The sequence below is a fragment of the Chiroxiphia lanceolata genome, chromosome Z (assembly GCF_009829145.1).
Source record: "Chiroxiphia lanceolata isolate bChiLan1 chromosome Z, bChiLan1.pri, whole genome shotgun sequence".
Taxonomy (NCBI): Eukaryota; Metazoa; Chordata; class Aves; order Passeriformes; family Pipridae; genus Chiroxiphia; species Chiroxiphia lanceolata.
Window position 1 is genome coordinate 39,396,456 of NC_045671.1, and position 23,750 is coordinate 39,420,205.

Below are 23,750 nucleotides of genomic sequence, written 5' to 3' on the forward strand. Positions count from 1 at the left end.
ATGGTGACTTAGATATGCAGATACATGTGAGACAATTCAAAGGTCATAACTAATAATTGCCTTTTTTCCTAATTGCAGGGTGATCTGGATTGATGAAAAAAAGTTTCTCAAACAAGAATGACAACAGTTGACATACCTTTCAGTGTGTGTTAGTGTCAGCTTTGTTCACTCTGATCACAAACCTTCTCAAAACAACAACAAATTCTGCCGACAGACAACTCTCCCAAACGTAGTCAGTATGAAGTCCCAGCTGTCTGATGTGCTCACACCCATCAGGTATTTTTAAAGAAGTCACTAGATCGCTGAAAGTGTGCAAAATTAACAAATAAATGCTAATGGCACGTACTACTAAAAGTAATTTAACTTCTATTAGTAATGAGTATAATCTAATTGTTTTCTTCAATATTTAGAATATTATGACATGCAACTTCCTTTAGAATTCTTTTCTCACCATCTTGAAAAAAGCTGGGGACTGATCTACCTGAGACCCAAAACTCTAAAAATGAATAAATGTGATATTTTACACAGAGCAGGCCAGGTGTCTCAAGTCCCATATCTGTGCCTTCTCAGCAGCTCATCAGACATCCCTACAGTTTTTGTCCCTGCTTTTACTCATATTGACATGTTTAAAAACAAATAGCTGAATATAACAGGTTGGAGGTTGTATTTTTAGAATGAGAGCAGGGCTATCACTCGCAAAACAAGAGGAACTGTTGAGACAGCAAGAACTAAAAATACTTTGATAAACACACGCTAAAATCACAATGTTCTTTATTCTTTCAAGGGTGACCTTATTGCTAGGGTTAGAAGAGATACCCTTTCAGGAGTTACATCAGTGCTGACTCAACATTAACAAGCACATGTCATCTGGGTTGTGATCACTAATACTGCACACGATGGTGTGTTTCAGGGGATGTCCACCAGAAGACGGGGGGTCCATCATGTGGGAGGAGACTTGGTGACACTTTCCCATCTTTTCCTGCCAGGAGCTCTCCCAAACTGTGCTGTTTGGCAGCAGGGGACACTCTCCAGGTGCTACTGCATGAAGAGGATGCTGAAGGCCATCACAACACAGCACACGGCTACGTAGGGGCTCTTCCGCTCACCTGGGAGGGGGAAAAACCCAAAAGAAAGATTCAGGAGTGACTAAATAGATCCAGGCTGCTCCTACTCTAACGTGCTAACTATGCTACAGCATGTGCAAGTTCACATTCAACATTTCTGATTGGAGAAATGCTATTAGAGGTACAGTTGTGTGTTCAGGAAGAACATGCATGGGAGTGGAAAACCCAAATGTAGGATACTGCTACATAAAGACAGAGTTGCAGCTCTTTGCTTTAAGACAGTGACTTTAAACAAGGGCATGTAGTGACAGGACAAGGAAGAACAGCTTTAAACTCGAAGAGAGGAGGTTTAGATTGGATATCAGGAAGAAATTGTTGTTCCCCGTGAGGGTGGTGAGGCCCTGGCACAGGTTGCCCAGAGAAGCTGTGGCTGCTCCATCTCTGGAAGTGTCCAGGGCCAGGTTGGAGCAACCTGGTCTATGGAAGACGGCCAGATGCTTGTCTCTTTTACTTGTTAAAGGAATATAACATTGTAAGAATGTAGAGACGGTCTGGCCCACACATTTCCATGATAAAAATGGTCAACAGATCACAGAAGTTGCATAGACACCTCTATTTCTGACTGTTTCAAACTGGTGTCACAGCTTTTCCAGGGCACACCATGAACGAAAGTTAACTTTACTCCATTAGCCCACTTATATTTGGTGTCAAAAGCAATCATGAGAGATCTCTTCCCCTCTATCTGGTCCAGGACAAAATGTTACAGAGGTGTCTTATTTACCGAGTAAACTATGAAAAAAAAAAGGAATAATCTTATGTGGGGAACTGTAACACAGTCAGGGGGTTAATAGTAATGTTAACCAGACTGGTACCTATTTACATGAGCACTTCCTCTACTTTATTAGCCAGGTGTTTTTACACTTCTACTTAAACTTTATTCTTCATGAATCCACTGACTTCTCTCTGGAGAGACCAACACTGGATGGTACTTCCAGCCCTCAGAACTGTCAGGAAATGTTAACACTGCAATCTATCTTTAAAGTGAGAAGATTCCTGTTTTTAAACATCCAGAAGCACAAAGACAGAGCTGGGGCTGTTTGCTTTAAACAAAATTCAATTTCCCTGTGCTATGCGAGGTCTTTTGTCTTACTCTATAAACCGTCTTGAGACATAGTTTTCAGAGAACCATTAAAGAAAAAAGAATACCAAGGCTTCCAAGTTTAGCATCAAGGTGCAATTCTCATGAAAAAAAATTTTTACCAGCAGGACCTTTAAATACATGAGCAACAAATTTTCCACAGAAAGAAAGTAAAAAATAAAATAGTTGCAGTGACAGCTCTCATAAGCAGGAGTGCCTGCCACAGCGACATTACAAGATGTTGGCATGATCGGCATATATTTAATTAAACTTCAAATAACTGAAAGAACCAATGTCTGCAGTTTCACATCTGTTTAAAATAAATTTTGAGGAAGTTCAACTCCTACGGTTCAGGGTATTACAATATTCATATGGGTTATACTTTTCTGCTCCTAATTTTCTTAAAAGAGAAATCACCATGTGGCAAGATTAAACATGATTTTGCACAACTCTGTAAATATGTAACCACTTCCCTGCGATTAAGATCTTATGCACATGTGAAAAGGTTGTTTAAACATACTAGGGATGTTAAATGTAAAGGAAACCAGGAGATATTTTCATTTTTAGAAGCCTATGCTTTGTATACGCCTTTGTGATTAACAGAAACAAAATGACAGGAATCGTCCCCAAAGCCCATTTTTGCCTCTCAGTCTAGAAAAGAAAGTCAAATTGGTCCACTCTAGATGCAAGCTCTAATAGAAACATAGCTAATAGAAAAGAATATGCCTGCATTTAATTGACTACAAAGAAGATGGTAAAGTAAGGTGAGGTAAGGTATTCTCTTCAACCTTGAACAAATCCTAAAGCAGCTCAATTTTTACATTTGTTTTCGCTGGTATAGCTCAAAATTAATTTCTGACATCTGCCATCTTCCCAGTATCTTTCAATTACAGCACTAAAATTGGTTCTGCTATGTCTATTATCTAAATAGGAAAATATCTGCAATCATTTTAACAACAGTTCTCTTTTTTTTCATCAATGCTTTTTTTTACAAATTAAAAAATGTATGTCATGCCCCTCTCAAAGCCTGGGAATCAGAAAAGGGAATCACACAGGTTTTCTTTAGGTTTAATGACAAGTAAGAAGATCTACAGTTACAAGCTCATAATTTCTGCTCTACATTAACAATCAATTTGAACAACACTGTTTTGATAATGGGTTTGTAATTTTTAAAAATCTTGGATATACCTGAAAAGTTGAGTCTAAACTTCTGTTGCATATTCCAATTTCCCTCTCAAAATAAATTCAGGATAAGGATTAAAATAAATATAAAACCAATGTTAGGGGAAAATATCAGGAATCAGAGCTGATCAGCCTGTCTGCAGATGTCACTTGACATGAACAGCTTTCTGTAATTTAAAAGTGCACAGAAGCTGACTAAAGAAAGCAGAGAAAAAAATACACTTGTGCTTAAACAGAACCTCAATGCATTATGAATTCCATAGTTTTTTATTAATGTAAGATAAATATCTGCCTTTTTTTCAGTAGTCCATTAGCATTTCAAATAGACTGCAGTTTATAAGGAATCATTAATTTCTTTATATGTTAATAAGAATACCCCCCTGGTTACTTCACGTGGCAAGAAGTGCAAAAGACTTCTGAAAATGTAACACCACACACATGAATTGACATCAGAATATGCAGGCTTTCCATGATGCTGATCTGAGACAGTGATATCTGACCCCCTTATTTCATGAAGGTAAAACTGCAATTTTTTAAGACAAAGGGTATATATGGATTTCATTGCTACAGGGAAACATTGACCTAATAAATAATGCCAGAAAAACTGCTGGTCTTAAATATTTTAAAATAAAAAAAAATTACCAATCCTGGCGCACTTCCAGAATATCCCCAACAGTCTGTAAAGACAAAATAAATTCATTAGGCTCTTGGTTTAATAAAATAATCTAAGTCCACTGATTTTCTTTCTTCTATGCTAAAACAATCTGAATTGACAGTGGTCTGACAACCCTCTTCTGGACATCAGAAACTAGCAGATACCTGCACAGAGGGACACAAGCTATGAACTACACAAGAGGCAAAGTTCGAAGTCTAGCAAGGTGGGGTTTTTTTGCATGCAAGAAGAATCAAGATGCATTTAACTCAGTTTGCATTCCAGATTAATTTCATCAGAATTTTGCATTAAAGTACCCCACACAGAAAATTATGTAAACAAAAAATCCCAGAACTATATAAATAGTGGGAGTAGGAAATACCAACAGACCTCTACACCATTGTATGTGGGGAACTTTTTGTGTTAAAGGTTTTGAAGTGAGTTTTCCTGCAGGTATGAGAGATGATAAACCCAAGTACTTTAAATTCAATGCTTTGTGGTCTCTCTTTTGCATTTCCCTTAGAAACAGTGGATAAAAATGCCTTTTCTAGCAGGCATTTTTCTTCGCATAGGTGTAGTCTGTTACAGAATGCTTGTGTTAAAACACTAACAAAACTATTCTTATGGTTTGTTCTTAATCCTTTACTTACAACTTCTTTGTCTAACTAAAATAATCTCACACTTATTGCTCAACAGGAGCAAGGCCAGGGACTGCTTTAGGATCTGAGGAGGAGAAGGGAAGAATATGAGGCATCCTGAACAACAAAGTAGCTTTCAGCCTTATAAATGTTGGTCAAAAATGCTCCAAGCTTGTCTGCAGGAAGGTTTCCTTCATAATATGTCTGCTTGCAACACAGTAAAAATGCCTGGATTCAACTATATTATTTATTTACAGATTAATGGAGCAAAAAAAGAAGAAACTTAATTACTCTTCCTCCTTCTCCTGATACGCATATCAGCAGTAACTTCAGTCTGTGTTATTTGTGGGATTGTAACTATACCTGCAGTTCTCCAAGTGCTTTCCCACAGTGCTCTGAACTCACACTGACAATGACTTGATTATCTGTCCTTCACCTTTCTTGGGCTCTGGTAATTGCCTATTTTTAACGTGGTTAAGTGCAGACAGGTAGGAATGGGTCCCTTGCTCCTGCATCTTCAGTAGACAACACATCCTGCACCTTTAAAATATAATTTCTGTGCTACTTCATATTTTATGGTCTCTTTTATGGCCTCAATTTATTTAAACACCTCTTTCTCTTTCCATTTAGCAGCCTCACTTTTACTTCTGAAGTAAAGACTGGGTGTCAGGCAGGTGAGAACCAAGTGAGGCAGCAAGTGACTAAGGTTTTCAAAGTGAAAAGCTTTATATCCAACGTACCTCTTGCTGACCAATTCATCATGAACAGCATTTCAGCATTTCCATTTCTAGAAAACAGGCTTTTTCATTTGGGCTTTAGATTGTTTTACCTCAAGCCAAATACATATGTATTATACTTATGTGGCTTTGACTGTATTTCTGTAAAGCCAAAGCTCTTTTTTTTCTGCTTTTATACAGCTCCACAAGCAGAAGTAATAACGACCGCATGTAGAGCACCACACCTTTCCAGGCTAAGAGGTTGTACAGGAAATCTGAAGACATCTAGGCACTTTTTGAGGATGCACATAGGTAGAAAGGCATTAATGTGTAGATCTTACGGAGCAAAAGACACAGCCCCACATTAATGCATGGGTAGCACTTCAGGTTCTCAAAAATATTGTCACTCTCTGTAAAATTGGAATTTACAGATTGTGTACTGCAAAACCAACACAAAAACTTCCACAGCCCTGCTTCTCATGCTGCCATCTCTCAAAAGCTTACCCAGGAAGGAATAAACATTACTGTTCCTTTCATGTGCGATTGAAGAACCTTGCCTGGGAAAAAGAATATTAACTCTTTCAGGAAGTCTATAAATACAATGAATTTGCCTCGCAACCTCAGCAAGGGTATTTGCTTCATTTTCTCAGGGTTTTTTTGGCTGTATATAACAACATGAAGTTATTACTGAAGTAGTGTACATTGCTTCTAGCCCTCAGTGAAAATACACGTCTGATGTGGTAGGTACACAACAGAATACGGGTTTCATCAGGTACCCTTACTGCAGTTAACAATTTATGAACTTAAAAGTCACTGACGGGGGACTGACAAACCTTCCCACAGATGACAACAGCACCTTTTTAAGAAGCTTGTATGCCATTGGAACACCTCAGGATATCTGTCTGTTCACATACCCTGGTGCTAAGCAGAGGCTGATTGAAATCAGGACCTTCTAAACAGCAACAGTAATATCCTCTGGATGAACTGGGGAGCTCACACTGGCAGAAAAACCTGTGCAGGCCTTCTGCTCCCCTTGATTTTTCCATTAGTGTTCATCTCAGGTTCACAACACTCAGCTCTTCAAGTCAAAATCTGTTTCCTTTTTACAGAAATGATGCTGCCTTGAATGAATCTCCTCCAAAATAATTCTTCCTGAAGCAACCACTCCAGGTAATTGCACTGTTCCTTACTCTCCTCTTCATGTTCCTATCCATCCTTGTTTGGAGGCAGGTGAAGTGTATCAGTCTGGCCTCCACACCTGCTGTTTTCTGGCAGCCACAAGCCAAATGTGCACGAGCTGCTGCCTATTCCTGGCTTTCAGTGTTAGATGTTAAAAGCCCTGATCATGAAAGTGGCATTGGTTGTCTTGAGAGTAGAAAACCCAAACAAATAAAACTCATTAAGTTGAGGAGCAGTTAGTTGGGCCTTAGACTTTGACTGCTGAACTGTGTATGTTGGGAAAATGCAGCTGCCACGTGTTCACCAGGACAACCCCTGTGCCACTGCAAGGAGGGAGTGTGAGAGATACCCCACTGAAATGTCTGTGGAAAATCAAAGGGAATCTCTGCTGCACATAAGCTTACACATCCTTCTGGCTAGCAGAGAGGAGGGAATTATGTTGTGGTACACGTTCTCCCCTAGTTAGCATGAAGCAGTAAATCTCCACTTGCTTTCTCAGGCTTAAACAGGACAAAGCACATGGAAACGCTTCAACGCGTGTCAGGGAGAACGAAGTTTTAAAATTTGGCTTAGCTTGGTAGGAACAGATAGACTTTGGCAGAAGTGAAGGGGATGAAATACAGTGTTAAGAGGATGAGTGACATCACAACACTGTCTCTCAACCAACAGAAAAATGCTTCTTCACTTACTATCAACTCATTTAAATCTTCACCAAAGTCACCACTCAGAAATAGAGTGAATAACTATCAACATTCCTCCTCTCTGTCACTTTAATATTTTATTGCTACTTTTTTTTTATGCCATTAATTTGAAGCAGGAATGATGAGGTAAGCTCATCTCTGTGGTAAAATGAAATATCACCAGAATTTCTTTTATCCCATATGTCTAGATGTTTCCATCTGAGCATGGAATATGTCAGAGGAGAGGGACAGGGGTTTAACAGCATAGAGCTCCATGTAAACATCCACCACACAGGAAACAAATTTCATTCCTTCCAGGCCAAGGTTTTATTTTCCAGTACAAAGCAGTCTACAAACACATATATGTATAAAACAAAATAGTATGTCCAACATCTATATAAATACAAACCTACAGATCAAAGGCTCAACTCCTCCACTGTGTCAGCACCCTTTGAAACATTTTATGAAGAGAGTTCTATTGTGCTCCAGACAGATTTGCCTCAAGAATAAACAGAGTAACTCCAGATTAAAGGAAATACTCCCTGCCAAGAACAGCACTAAAATTTTAATCAGTAAAATAAACATTCTTACTTCTGACTGTGTATACCTCATTGACTATTGTGTTATCTTCCACCAGCAGACACCCAAACTCTCCTCCCTCTCCCACTCCCTGTCCTTCATGAAGTCATCCTTTCTTTCCATCTTTACTTCTATCCAAAGAAACCTACCCTGTCAGTGGCAATTTCATATAAAAGGACACAAGTGTTTTCATGTTAGAACTCTCAAATTTAAAAAATCTGGCATATTCTGGTTATCTTAAGATGCTAAAATAAAAAAACCTGGGTGATAAAACATCAACTCCAGAGGTTAACTACAACAAAGGTTTACAGAAGACAAACACTGAAGCTTCTTCGGGACAAGAGTCTACTTAAAACTTGAGAATTCTTCTGAAAATTAAATGCAAAAGTGACAGGAGATACTTAGGGAAAAGGAAAATTTTATTTAGCAGGAAATGATCTAATGGAAAAAAGTGGACAAGTCAAACACCCAGCACCCAAAAGCCTGTCTGTTTTTCCACCTAGAACATTTCCAGCTAGAATTACGTCCTACTTCTACAAATACTATCTCCTTCCTACCAACCTCAGGTGAAAGCATTACGGAAATACTGTGGACAGCCTCAGTGGTTTCTATGTCATAATAGCCCAAAAATTACTTTAAAATCACCACAATTAAATGACAGTTCTGTTGATCACAGTTAAGAGCGTCAAAAGGACACAAAAAACATAGGTTAGGTTTGTAGCAACTTTTAAATACTCTTCTAGAAATTCCTTCATCTTAGACAATATAAACCCATGATTTAAACAGACCACATATAAGGATAGTGTTGCTTATTTTAAAAACTATTCTTAGGGGGTTTTTTAGTTACAAATTATTGCTAAAGCTGTGTTTCAAACTTGTATCTCCAGAACACCTGTCTTGAAAACAAACAAAAAGCTGGCTTCTGCTGTTTTTTTACCCACTCTAAGGATCAAAAATAAATCATTGCAACAATAGCCACATGTAGGAGAATGTTTCCTTTCTGGTTCTCATTTCTGTACCTTTAAGAAGCATCTAACAACAAAGCTATAAACCCAGAAAATTAATAATGCAGTACTACTTAGGTTAGTTAGCTAATAAATTATTTCAATACAATTAAAACTAAGGGCTTGCAGATACCTTATTGCACTCTATTGTAAGGTACAAAATGAAGATTTTTACTTCAAAGAGAGAAATTTTCCAAAATACTAATTGTATTATCACAGACATCATCAGAAGGTACTAAAAAGTTAAAATCACACAGCTTGTGCATTTGTAAAATTATCAGACTACATACCCAGTTTTATTTTTGTCCAGTAAGCTGGGAGCCAAGGATCTGATATAGGCACAGGTACATATGAGCAGCAAGATTACAGTCAGCAGACTCTGGAAGTTGAAGATGGCAGACTGTGGAGGAAAATCAGAAGATAAAAATTACACCTTTGCAGTACAAAACTTCCCTCACTGGAAAAAAATAGGTGAACCCTTAGATAATACCCATTAAAACCAAAAATGAAACGAACAATGATGATGAGCCAGAAAATCTTTGCATCAGTAGAATAAGGCAGTGGTACAGAAGATGAAGACTAATTGGTGGTAAACCAGTGGCAGCTAAGAGAGAGAACAACAAGAAATAGGTAGAAGGATTGTTAATATACCCCTTTATGAAGACTACATGACAAATTTATAGATTTATAGAAACACAGTCAAGCCTATCTGAACTACAATAACAGATTACTTTTATTTTCAAATCACATTTTGATTTTTGATTTAAAACATCTTTACTGTAAATACATTTTTAGAATTGCTAATTACATGGAAAATGCTAGACAAATGGAGCAATTGCCTTTGGATTGAGAAATAAAGTCCTATTGTTTGATAGTAAACACTGATCTGCCTAGTGGCAGTAAGAAGCAATAATTCTTGAGAAACTGATGCAATACTTGGCAATTTAGTAAATTTTAAAGTATCAGTAATAGGCAGCAACTGCATATCAAAAACTTTTAAAATTTTTTTTATGGTTTTGGGGTTTCTTTTAACTGTCTCAACTGGCATTTAGTCAGCTTAACAGCACCAGGTAATAAGGCAATTGCTTACTTCAAAAAGCTTTATTTTATCTTCACACTGCTTCCCCCATTTGCAAATCCAATTTAGTGTAAACTCCAAAAAAAAAAAAAAAGAAGTCAAAGCAAATACAATAAATTCGCTCTTCGTTCTGGAGTTCTGATGAATTTACTTCTCATACTTTTGCAATGCTCAACCCAGATGGCTGAGTAGTGGTATTTAATTAAGGGTAAATATTTAGCACTTAGGAAGCGCTGTTACATTGCAGTTTCCCTCTCCAAGCATATTTTAGAGCACATTAGAGCCCTCATTTCCACAGCCTGAGCCACATCTCTGTTGATGCATGTGTGCTTTCTCCCTATGTCACAAAAGTCTAATGTTTAGAAGCTCAGATAATCAAGTTTCTCTACACAGTTAAGGAGAATTATAAAGGAACATCACAATATTTCAGTTCAGTATGGCACTAACAGCAAAACTGAGAGACAAGCAAGAAGGTGTAGTAGAAGCAAAGCCACTGGAACATCCACAACCCTTTTGATATAAAAAAACCTTGTAACAAAAAAAAAAAAAGGCCAAAAACTTTAGCTTATTTAAAAGTCCATGAAGCAAAAACATAAAATGCATACAACTGTCAGCCTGAATAAGTGCATTAGAAAGGGTTAGACATCCAGATTAATTTAAATATCCAACTTAACAGGGTCCAAGAGGCCACTATGTTAAAAGGAGCATCACAGAGGGGCTTAAAGAACAACTCTGCCTCTGTACGCTGTGTGAGAGATTTCAGCATCCCTGAAATCCAGCATTTCTAGGATGATGGAGAGGGGACATTACACCAGTGACCCAACACCCAGCATCAGCCCTTGGGCCCAAAACACGAGGCTTCTTGCTCTTCTTCTGAGCCACGGCATTTGCTTAAGTCATGTTTAATTTAGTATTTTAACCTAACTAGGTATCACTTCTGTCCTGCCACATCATAAATAATGGAGAGTATATTCACAAAGCACAAAACACTGCCCATCATCACCAGACTCCTGTGCCTTTGTAGGTGACAGGATGTTTTGCCAGCTCCAGAACCCAGGGAACTCCGGATTCCCTGTAGAGGGACCTGTTCTGTCCCACAGGACCTTGAGGGTCTGGGAACATGGCTGCCCCTCGGTATAGCCAAATATTCCCTATCAACTGATTAACTGGATCAGTCTCCTGAGACAGGCAGCTGCTCTGCACATCTCACAGAGCCCCGTTCCCAGGAATTCCTGCAGCTGCTTCCCAGGGCGGCACTGGGCACCACAACACAGGGAAATGGCACCAGGGCACACTTGCTTCCCCTTCAGCAGGGACTGTAAACAAATACTCGTGAAATGTGTGCTTAGTCCATCAGCAGGGGCAGGGTATAATTGTTCTTTGTTGAGGTCCTCACGTGTTCCTGCAGACATGCAATTACAGACCCCCTTCCACAGGACCCTGCCCTGAATGACACTTTTACCTGCACATCTGGACATGAGTGAGCATTCCCAAACTGGCCTACAATTTTAAACTGGAAATGAGAATTTAGTCCTGAATTAGATTGGCTTTGCTTTTTGCATCCCAAGTAATTCTTACAGCCCAGCTGAATTCACAAAAAACAGTGACTTATATCTGGCTGCTTCAACTGGTGTAATTAAAAGCTGCTGTAAGAGTTTTAAATTGCTCAGAATCCTTTTAAAAAATGCTGCATTCACATACTGAGCTACTTGGACAACGTAACGTAGGTGGGTCGCAGTTGATTTACTTCAACTGGGTTCCTCTGATCCAAAAGTAATTAATTAGGATCTTTCAAATGTATTGACTGGCTTAAAGTAGGTCCTGTGAGCTTCATTCCCACTACAAAGAAATCTCAGTACATGGAGACACTGATGCTGTCTTTTAAGCTGTGTCCACATGTGGGTGAAACTACAACTCACTTCCCAAGACTCACATTCAAATGCAGAAAAGAATCAGCACTGGTATTTTATTCTGGTTTTAGACAGTGCAAGCTTTAATTTCACAGGCTGAAATTCCCTGCATCTGCATTTGGTACATTTCTGACATGGTGGAAACACCTGAGTGGTTCCACTCTTGTTACCTAAGTAATCACAGCCCCCTGATGCCCCTCACCTGCAGCACTAATGAAGCTTTGTATCCTGAAGAACGTGCTAGAGTAAGCTTTTTACAAAGTCTTTAGAAATTTAAGAACATGGACTTCAGCTCTGAGAGCTACATGCCCAAAATCCTTCCCAAAATTAAACCTTTAAAAAAAGACGTTAATATTATTTCCTGATCATAATGGATCTTAGTAAAAACTCCATATAGTAAACCATAAAGAATGATTACTCCTGAAAGTTTTATTCTATTTGGATTAGCAGTGGTGGCATATATCAAATTAAATACTAATGGGAATATACAGTAGTTGGAAACCAAATGGCACACCTAGGAACATCTGAATGTATTTCCATCTGAGTATAAATGAAGTTTAATATACTTTAATAACTGTCAATTCAAAGTTAAAAATTACTTATGTGGCTGAAAAAGGGAATCGTGATTGGCCGCAACATTTACACAGGCCTTGTTAACCTCATTATAGCCAATGTTGCACCTCCTCCGATTTAGTCAGCATTAAATTTACTACACTTGCAGACAGAGAAGAAAAAGAAGCAGCTCAGAGTTCTGGATATCAACAGCTCTTGCACTTTATAAGAATATTTAATTCAATTCACTGAGAGGACACAGATCATTGACTGAATTTTCAGTGATCACTGATGAATGTGTATTCAGCCTCAGCAGAAACAGCCATAATTGATGCACTAATTTTAAACATGTTTTTGCACTGAAAATAACAGCCCATGGACAAGACACTAATTATTCCACCTCTGCAGTTCTCATTCACTCCATCATGCCAACATTCTCTGCTGCAGACATGGCTCTGTTCCATGTCCTTGCAGACAACACTAGAGTTACCAAGCGATGCATTTACTGAGGCAACTCTTGGGTAGCACTGTAATAAATTACGTTGTAAGTTCTGTTGTAACTCTTTGTCACAACGGCCCTGCTGACTTTCCCCTTGCCTCATATACTTTTGTTTAAAACAAACTCCTCGATACCATGCTTCCAGGAGAAATAAAACATGCAGGAGAACATAAACCCCATGCTGTTTGTCCTACTGGGCTGGTAGGAAGCCTAAAATAAAAGCTCTCCCAGTTTATCTCAACAGGCTTAACACCTAAACTGAAGTTTAACCTCCTCTAGACTTAAAGTGTTTACAAAATTATTCTGTCTCTGATTGCAGCGTGACCATGATGATTTCATCCGTATGTGTGACAAAAGGAGAGGCCACTGTAGCGCCATTAAGTTGCTAAACTTTGTTCTGTGGTTACTATTACAATAATCAATTTATGTGGGTAAACACAGATAAATTACTGGAATATTCTAAAGAAAGTATAGCCTCATTTGTGTAACATGTTGCAGAACATTCAGTCTTTCTAGAACAGTTTTATTTTCTGTTTTCCTCCTTAATATTATAAAATTAATGGATGATAAAGTGTTCTGGGACCAAAGAAACAAATACTGATAGGCAGCTAAATGACTGGGTTTCCCATATTAAGGTGTGAGCAAGAGCTCACACACTGCAGTTAAACTGTAGTTGAGCAAGAGCTGACAAAAATCCCATCATACAAAAGGGAAATCAATCTATGAAATTTTAATGAAGTTCTCACAAAGCTGAAAGAGAAAATGCTTATCTAGGGTTTCCATTAGGCACTTCAGTTCTTATTTCCCCAGTTGAAATCAAATTTTTCGGGGAATAATATTGAAAAAAAATAACAGGAAATAAAACATGTGGGACTACTCACAACCTGGAAGTCAAAGTAATTGCTAAAAAGTAATTAAAACATGCATCTAATTTTATTATTTTCCAACCTATTAAAAAAATAATTATTTTCACCACTGCTGCCAATTGCAGCCTGATAAAAATGAATGGAAAATGAGCATTTGTAAAAGAGGCATGATAATTATGGCTATAAAAATACACAAAAAGTGCAAATTAGTTAAGTTTGAAGTGATTATAGGCAAAATTACACTACAAAACTAAGCAAAGTGTGTTTAGAAAAAACTGGTTTGTGCTTAATTAATATCCAAATACTGGCCTATTGCAGTTACTGGTTGTTCCAACACAAATATGGAGTTTTACTCTGGATTTATAGCATATTCTCCTAAGTATTTAGTTTCCAAAGAATTTAAGCATAATGTTTAACCGTCATTCACATTTCTGTCTAAAATATGTATTTCTGGACTCATAAAATTTAGGTTAAGCCTTGATTAGAGTAGTAGGGAATCTTTTCCCTAGGCATTTACTGAAGGAGTACATTGGCTAATTTAAATGGCAAGCACAGCATGTAGGAACTGACACGTAAGCTTTCCAGTCAATTGAAGACTAATATATCTATTTAAAACACTAGCCATCTCTTTAAACAATTAATTAACAGATGGAAACAGCTGCCCTCTCCCATAAAAGCTCTCTTTTAATTTTAACACATTTAGGTTTCTTACTGCAATTCAAATCCAAAGAAAAACAGTGAAAAGACACCTTGAGATGATGATGCTGAAATTCCACTCACTTGAATTCCTTCCTCTTTGCTCCACTATCTTGTTAAAAAATTGAACTTTTGGTATAAGCCTCTAGTGGACAGAGTATTTCATAAAAGTGTCTTACAATAAAACTCAAAGTGGCTATTAACCTCTTTTATCAGGGTCAATGTAACACAAAGGTGTGTATATCCATACATTTACTCAAAAACCACAGAATTATGGTAGATATGTCAGTAAAAAAGTGTTTTTTCCTTCAGGTCTCCTTTGTAGATTACATAGTTTGCAATTTTACAGAGACTTTTTTTCTCCACTCTCTTCCCCCATTAGACAAAAGGAATACTTTACATAACCTTTCTATTTAGGATGCTAAAGCTAAGTATGTTCTCCAGAGTAAGAGAACATATTTAGTAGTTTCTGTAACTATCAATGGTGCAGATCATATTCAGTCACTGCCACAGAGCTTTCTGAAAGGATGTAAATCTTGATTTGTAGCTCTTTCACCTTTCCTTCCCTAAAAACCATAAAAGATTTCTGAAGTGTAGTGAAACAGAAGGAAAAAAGTTATATATATATAAAAAAAGACATCTCCCACACTGCTCTCCTTTCTGAAGTTGCCACCAAACTGCTTAGTTTACCTCAAAATTTACTGGGTAAACTTATAAAAACTGTGTATGTGAATGGAAGAGATAAGAATCATTATAAAGCACATTTTGAATCAGGTGACACCCTCAATCTAACAAAAGCACTGTGCAAAAAATATGATTTTATAACAGAAGGTGCTACAGGAATGTGCACATGGACACAGGAGAAAGTCTAAGTTTTCAAAAAGAAACGTATTTTAATTTACTTAATAACTAAAAAACAGAACCACAAATACTTTATATATACTATTTACTTTTTCTTTTTTTTTTCATTAATAGTAGAACTATCCCTCTAAAACATGAAAAACAAGTAATTCTGTATCAGGAAAGAACATACTTAGACAAGAAGTCATGAAAGACTCTGTTAAGTGTCTGATGTCCTATGGCACTGGGCAGGTCCTCTGCAGGTCTCTTGTTTGGCAGAGTTTGGGTGCATGGTTTGAATATTTAGCATCTGGAAGACCGGTAATATTTTTCAAAAAATTCCAGGAGTTTCTACTTTATTTCCATAGCCACAAGACAATCAGAAAATTAAACTGTGTAATTAAATTTAATTGTTCAGCAAAGAAATGGTTTCTCACAACCAGTGCCATTCCTGGGAAAACCTGTAAAAGCAGACTCAGTGCATCCTACTCTTCCCAAAAGAGATCAAGAGATGCATCTCACTTTGGCAGAAGAAATAACTTCCTCTGTTAGGAAGGATAAAAATAGGATATAGGATAAAAATATCTACACTGAACACTTCAAGTTACATATTTTCACACCACACAGACACCTTAAGACTATCAGATGAAGCAGATGTTTTTAAACCTATGTACCTTTCAGCCATAATAAAAAGAAATCTGAACCAGGATTGATAACTTCTTGTAATATTCAATAAGCCAAACATAAAACTTTGTACTTGAAGACTCCTAAGAGCTCTTTTTGCAGTACCGTGTCTCAGGTTCTGGTAGGCTTATATCCGACAGCTTGGTTTGAAATAATATTTACTAATGAATGTTTTTACAATCGGCTCTATGAGCAATTCCCATTCCTTCCACAAACATCAACCTAAGAGAGCAACAAAGATCATGACAGAAATGTTTGTACTCGTGGAAACTTCTCAAACTGATTTTTTGGGCAGTAATGTGGGGCCAAGATCAGGCCCAACCACAGGGTGAGGGGGAAGGAGCCATTTTTGTGACATTTTCTGCAACTCTTAAAATTTTCTCCATCATCAAATTTTGTTTGATTGCAATTGCACGTTTTTGCTATGAAGAGGAGCAGTTGTGTTCTCCCTCACAGTCAAGTGTGAGCTTAAAAGTGTCTTTTTTTCCCCTAAAAAGCCATGAGACCAGAGGTGGCACCATGGAGAACTCAAAATCCTGGATATGCCATGAGGGTTGTTGCTCCCCCTGAGGAAATTAAAACTCCACAAAGGCTGAGTAACGTCATTTTCACCTCCTTCAACACAAAATCATGAGAAAACCAATCATTAGAAGATTCTTTTGCTTCAGGGTCCTTGAAGCACCACAGAGGAACAGGGAACATGGACAAGTGGAGAAAATAATTCTCACAAGATCTCATGTACTTGCCAGAATCTTGTTAGAGACAAGCATTAGTACTTACTTTTTAATTATTTGTATATATATTTTATATATAATGCAAACCCGTATATTCCCATATAAACATATATAAACATATAAACAATATAAAATAATAATATTATTAAATACTTGTGTTTAAGAGTTTAAGTGAGAAACAAATGTCTCACTGAGTTCTCTTGCCTTTTTGTACCATCTCTTTAAGGTACTATGAACAACAGAAAGGTGCTTTTATAATTCAGTATATATACTTTTAAAGGCACGGACTAATGATGTCTTGTTTTCTGCATGTGTGTTTTAGATATCCTGAGATAATTTATGCCTCTTATCACAGAAAAACTCCCTTTGTTCACTGCTCGAAGACACAGATAAGAACAGGTGAGCAACGTCCAGTAATTTCCTGCTGGTGACAAGGTCTGGAGCACAGGAAAGGAAAAAAAGGAACCCTTTGTTTTTTGCACTGAGCCATAAGAAAGTTCAAGAGATATTTATCTTTTCTATAAATACACAGGAAATACAACAACGCGATCCCTGCCCATAGGAGGGGAGGACCAGGGGATCCTTAAAGGCCTCTTCCAACCTAAGCCATCCTGTGATTATCAGAAAAATGTTGAAAATTCCCATATTAAAACAAAGTTATATACAAACTTCAATTTTATGCACGGAAAACCTATCTTGACTCAGTTATTCCTTTGGTTTCCCTTTTAATTTTAAAATCATGTATCTAAACCACTCGTATAAATATTATACCTATATAAATACATAAACCTTGCCTGAGAAAAAGTATATCACTGCACAGCTCTTAACCATGACACAAATGCAAATCCCTCATTTGTATTATCTGTCCACAGAATGGGGAAAAAAAGCAGGAAAAATATAAATAACAAAGTCCCTCTAGGCCAACTCTCTATATGAGTACACGTATATATACACACATTTATAATGAGTACACATATATATATACAAACATACTCTTTATGTGTATGGCTTTTATATAAATAAATATATATATTCAAAATATATAAGTATATCCATGTTTAATTACAGACTTACAGGGATCTGTATATTTCATATATTTATATTTATATATGGATTATACATAAAATAACCACATATAAGCATGTATTTATATAATCATATATAAATTTATAAACATACAAAATATATTAATATATACTTATATGCATAATATTTTAGATTTGTATTGTTTTATTATTTTATATATAATTTCGTTATGTAATTTAGATATTATTACATACATAATTATAATAATTTGCTGACGTAATTTATATATTGCTTCCTATATAATGTATATATATTTATATATATAAACACATAAGTTATATAGACCATACACAGTTCTCAATAGCAGATGAACCTTGGTCTCTGACGGTACCCACAAAACCGAGGAAAGCAGCCAATGCCAGGGTTCAACTCACTGCCCAAGGTGCGTGACGTCACAGATCACACCATGACGTCACGCAACCACTCCTGCTCCTACACCACCATCATGACGTCACGAGTTCGTGAAAGACACAAACATCTTCCTGTCGTACCCCGCACGAGCCGGCACAGACACAAAACGTGTCTTTTTTCACCTAGAACCGTGACGAACGCCCGCTTCGCCTCACAGCCGGCAAAGCCTCAGGGCCGCTCCGCGCCCGCAGCCTACGGCGTGAGCGGCTTCTCTGTGGCGCTGCCAGGCCCAGGGGTCCGTGGGTATGCGACGTTGCCGGTACGGAGGCAGGCGTGCGGGAAAGGCCCGCGATCACCCAGGACTAGAGCAGGACCCACGCTTACCATAGCGCCGCTCCGCGCCACACCACCTTCCGGCCCTGCTCGCAGGGCGGAACCGCGCACAGCGCGTCCTCACAGCCTGGGGGCGGAGCCGCCATTGCCATTGGCTGATGGAGCAAGATGGCGCTGCGATTGGTCTGAGTAGCCGGCGGGGGGCGGGACAAAGGGGGCAGACGTGGCACTGATTTGCTGCCGGGGCGCAGGCGGAAGCGGTGGAGGTAGGTCCGGCGTTCCGCCTTGCCCTTTGGGGAGATTGCGCCGTGTGGCACCTGGATTGGGGATCCGAGCGGTGATCCACGGGATGATCCACGGGGTTCGCCGCTGTCCCGTGCCAGGATAACGCTGTAACGGCGATCAGTAACCCCTCACCCGGCCCTGCGCCTCCGGGCACGCCGCAGCCACGTGTTTTATTCAACGTCAAAAATGTGGGGGTTTTGGTGTTTTTTTTTGGTTGGTTGCTTTGTTGGTGGTTGTATTCGGGGTGTAGAGGTCTCTCCTCGCCCTCTGGCCCCTGCGGGCCTGAGCCCTGTGCTGCCGAAGCCTTAATAACATAAATAACGCGTTAATGAGGCTAGTTTTTTTAATTAGCAGCTTCTTATATTTTCTTCTGTTGTTCTATAGGCACAATCCAGGCTGGCTTTGGAGGCTCCCACAGTCTGCTCTGGTCTCTTGTATTTTGGCTCCTGTGCTCTGTTTTCCCCTTGCAGCAGTTTTCTTCCTCTTTTCTGTAATTGCATTTCTCCAAGAATTTTTGAATTTGTTGTCTTAAAGGTGCTTTGTGTCCTCGTCATGAACACGGTGTATTCTTTTGGTGACTGAAGACACAGAGTAATTAAAAGAGCTTAGGTTTCCAGTCATACAGACCTCAAAAAGCATTCCTTGGTTTTCCTGTCTCTGTTCTCTCTGTGTTTCAGCACCAAATTGTTCTTGTTTGTCTGCTCAATGTGGAACAGGTTTTGCTTTTTGCCTTCGTCAGGGGACACATTTTTCACCCTAAAAATAATGTTCTGGTATAACATTTTGGGATAACATTTGACATAATTCCTGAAGCTGCTGAGAGTTTGTGTATAAAATATGTTTTTATAGTGGAATCAAGGCAGTGTTCCACTAAAGCAGAGGATTTTAAGGCAAGTGACACATACACAACCCACTTAAAATGCTGTTGATATCTTCTACAGGGCAACTTCGCTTGCAGTAGTAGCTTTGGTCACTACAGTTTACATTTCTCTGATCTTAGATTTGTAGTCCCCAAAAATGTGACTGTGATGTTTTCGGCAAAATCAAATGTAGAAGCTGAAAATGAAAATAATGTTTCAGCAAAAGCAGATGTAGAATTTCTCGTGTGGATTTTCTTGCATAACTTGCTTTTCTAACTTTCGCGTTTCAGGCACTGTGTTGATTTTGGATTTGTTCTTACTTTTCTCTAGATTGTTTAAGTCTAGTAACTATGAAGGCACATTAATTTGCAAATTCATCTACTGATTTAACAGGTAATTAGCAACACATATGATCATTTTCTCATAATGTGTTCGTACATCAGTATTTTCTCATATTTCTTACTCCTTTTCTGATACTTCTTATTCTGTTAGTGAATTAACATTCATTGGATCTGTTTCTTGTCATCACCTGTCAAGGCTTTGGATTAAAAAAAAACCCTAAATGCAGTAAGTTCTAAACCCATCTTTATTATCTAGGATAACCTCACATTAAAGTGCTTGAATGATGTCACATTAACAGACATTTCTAAAGAAAAGGAAGTTGTTACTGTAACTAGTGGACAACCTCTGGTGGTCACCATGACCCAAGATTTTAGAGACAATAATACCTTTGAACTTTTTTTCTATGTGTCTCTGAGATGGAAGGAGAAAACTCGGTTGTTTTGCCTTTTTCAATTCACTTTTGGATGCTCAAATGTGAATTAGCTACTCAAAAAGTTTTCTTGTGACTTCCAAGGAGAGTCCAGCTGTCAGTGCATGGTCACACCACAACCTTCTTTCAGGTTGTCAGCTAGCTTCCTCTAGTGTAGTTTTGTTTACAAACATGCCCTATATGATAAATTTTTTATACTTTTTTCCTACTTCAATAGTTTCTGGTGAGCTCCTGTGTGAAATCCCTTGCAGATTATTATGCTCATGGGTGTGCCATGAGTCCTGCAGGGTCACTTGCTGTTTTGTCTCAGTGCCTGTTTCTGATGTGCTTGTTATCTTTCAGTGCCACTTGAGAATGAGAAATTTTAATCCCTCGCTCTTGTCACCTAGGGATTAGCAGTAGGTGAAGGTTGTTTTTTAAGGGGTTATTTTAGAGCTCAGGAGGCCCAGATGAAAAAGCAACACAGGTCCTTGAAGAGTGGGTGGAATCACCCAGAGTCTAGGGTAAGGTTTTCAGGGACTCCAGTTATTATCTGATTCTTCAAGGTTAACAGGAAGCAGCTATGATTTCTTCACTGATGTACCTGGCAAAAATGTGGGGTGCTTGTTGATACTGTGTGGAACACATAAAATCATGTGCATGAGTTATGATCTGGACTAACTTCATTAGATAACCAAGAGTCTGATTTAGACAGCTGTTGTAAAATGCTATTAAATGGGTCTTGAAATGATATTTTTTTTCCCACCAAAAGTGGAGTTTGCTCTAGTTCCATCCCTGACTTGAGCTGTGTCCTTTTCCTTGGTTAAGAAACAGTGGCTTTCAACTCCTGCTAATTATAATCAGGATGTCTTTGTGGATTTTAGTCTTCCCCACCTCCTTTATCTCTGTAGATGAGGTGGAAAAAAAAGGGAAGGTGGTAAAAACCTACTGTGATTTTGAAGACTATGAGTGGAATGTTTTATCAGATAATGCAATGGTAAAGGACTGGTGTCCAAGATATGTCAAGACACAAAGGAGTTACTGAATTATGTTTGGTACCATGTTGACACATGCTCAGGAGAAATGTAGAAAATAATTACAAAACAAATTACTGTTGTTTGCTGATCTAACAGAGTCAAATCTGATCAACACGAAGAACATGTCTTACAGGAAAAGTTCCAAGTTGGAAAAAAAAGGTTCATTGTATCTCTGTGCCTGGGCAAGGGCCTCGGGTGTTACTGTCTCTTAAGGGAGACTAGTGATTTCACAAAATATTTCTTGATTAAATTAGCCAAATTTGCAAAGCATGGAAAAATATTGGATATTTCTGCATCTCCTCTGCAGACTCTCAGCTGAGTTTTCTGTGAAGGGGTATCTTCCAACTGAGCAGAGAGATAGAGCAGAGATTGTGAAATAAATAGTAACAAAGGGAGACCGATATTGTGTGATTTTAAGAGCACAGAGACTGAGAACTCTTGTGCCCTTGATCTAGACATCAGCCAAATTGCTGGCTATCTTGGGGCAGAAATAATTAGAGGAAGAGTGAGGCTATATATCCTATCACAGTCTGCATTTGTTTTTGTTTGGTTGGTTTGTTTTTTGGCTTTTTTTTCATTTAATTGTTTTTGTTTGTTTGTTTGTTTTGGTTTTTGGTTTTGGTGGTTTTTTGATTGTATATTTAAAATTATTCTAATGATTATGAAAGGGATTGTTTGTTTACAAGTCTACAAAGGGGTTATAGTGGCCACTCTTTTCAGCACAGTAGCTGGACAGGAAAGAGGGAGCCTGGGCTTTCCAAATGCCTTCAGCTGTGTCAGGCCTGAGGTGGAAACCTCACAAAAGCCTGAGGAGGGATTTGCCTGGGCTGAGGATTTGTCCTTGCAGGCAGCCAACTATGCTGTGTGGGCTTATATTAAATTAAATTACCCCAACTGAAAAACTGGTCGTTAATTTGCAGACTCCAGCATGGCCTGGGCAGAAATGTTAATTTTGGTGAAAGCTGACATTATTTTTGGAGATAAGAGGCAAGGAACCAGGTGAAGCATCCTGTGTGTCTTGGTAATGAACCTACTTAACTTAAATCTCCTGAAGGAAGTATTAGAGAAAAGGTTTTTTTTTTCCCCTCTGTATTGGTCAAAGTCTATAGGTGAAAAATGTGCTTTGTATTTCATCGTTTTTTAAAATCTTGGCTGTTCCACAGATTAGTTTTATTAACCTTGACTATCCTAAAAATATTTTTTAATTTTCTTCAAATAAAGAGGTAAAGGAGGAATTTTTAAAGTATATATATAGTATATATATAGTATGTGTATATTTTGCATAGTGTGTATGTATATACTTATATAATTTATATCATGTATATATATATTGCATTAATTTTAGATTCATGTTGTGATTTTGGCCCTTTTGATGGTAAAAAAAAAAAGGGGAACTTGTAACATTGAAAGAGAAGAAAATGTATTGTGGGAATACTTTACCTAAAACTGCACTGAAACAGTTTATTTGGGCTGTGGAGAAGTGACTCTTGTGCACAAAGAGTTTGTGCACAAAACACTTTTGTTTTTTTTATGCTCATGTACCTGCATTATTTGAGTTCTTAGGCTTACATCCTTAACACAGCACCCTAAGACCCCTCTGGTGCTTCAGACTTTACATTTTAAGATCTCAAAACTCTGTGTAACTGGGAGAGTGTCAAAGCACTTTTATGCTATATTTTCCTAATGAGTGCTTAATTGCCCTCTCAGCTCAAGTCTCAGTGGCATTTTTCCCCTGGTGTGCTCCTGCTGTGTCATCTGCAGATTTCATTTAAAGAATTCTTTAGTAGATGCGAGGGAAAACTAATATTGAAAAGCTAGTTTCCTGAAGTAGACTCCCTGCTTGGCATTAAGTGTCTTGGGTAAGGGTTAAATTTTTGAGCAAGGTTTTGTTGGTTTGTTTTTTTTTTCTTTTTTTCCTAGTCCATAGTAAGAAACTATCACATGAAAGAGTCATGAAAATTGCTTGGAAAAGCAGTGAGCTGATGTGTCTGGAGAGGCTTTATATTTTTTATGTACAGAACTTAGGATGCAAAAAGCACAGGGCACTCCTGTGAAGCTCTTTGTGTGTTCTTTCCTCCCTGAATGTGGCTTTTATTTGAAGTTCTGATTCACTACAAGCTCATAGATTCATAAATGATGGCTCAGGGTGTAAATTCAGTGGCCACTGAATTTTCTGTGGAACTGTGTCCTTATTTTTTTTATATATATTTTTTTTTCTTAGAACAAAGGTTCTTGTTTGCTCAGTGCTTAGTGAGGTTATGGGATTTGGATACTAGTGCTTCTGCCCTGTTTTGGTTGGTTAAATGTGCATAATCACAAAGCCTAAGCTAAAGTGGTGCCTGTGGAAACAAGTGAA

At 38.1% G+C, this 23,750-nt stretch overlaps 1 protein-coding gene across 1 annotated transcript; it reads right to left on the minus strand.

Moving 5' to 3' along the window:
* Positions 1–754: 754 nt before the first annotated feature.
* Positions 755–18,634, minus strand: TMEM167A (transmembrane protein 167A). Its single transcript, XM_032675885.1, has 4 exons — positions 18,513–18,634; positions 9,123–9,232; positions 4,027–4,061; positions 755–1,106 (listed from the first exon to the last, which is right to left on the minus strand). The coding sequence occupies exons 1-4, from the start codon at positions 18,513–18,515 to the stop codon at positions 1,036–1,038; spliced, it is 219 nt and encodes a 72-aa protein (XP_032531776.1). The 5' UTR covers positions 18,516–18,634; the 3' UTR covers positions 755–1,035.
* Between the last annotated feature and the right edge of the window lie 5,116 nt (positions 18,635–23,750).

Bases quoted from the DNA above. Each gene is read 5' to 3' on its own strand.
- TMEM167A (XM_032675885.1), bottom strand. The intron at 4,062-9,122 runs GTATGTAGTCTG...TTGTCTTTACAG, and splicing joins CTGGACAAAAATAAAACTGG to ACTGTTGGGGATATTCTGGA. The intron at 1,107-4,026 runs GTAATTTTTTTT...TCCCCCTCCCAG, and splicing joins CTGGAAGTGCGCCAGGATTG to GTGAGCGGAAGAGCCCCTAC.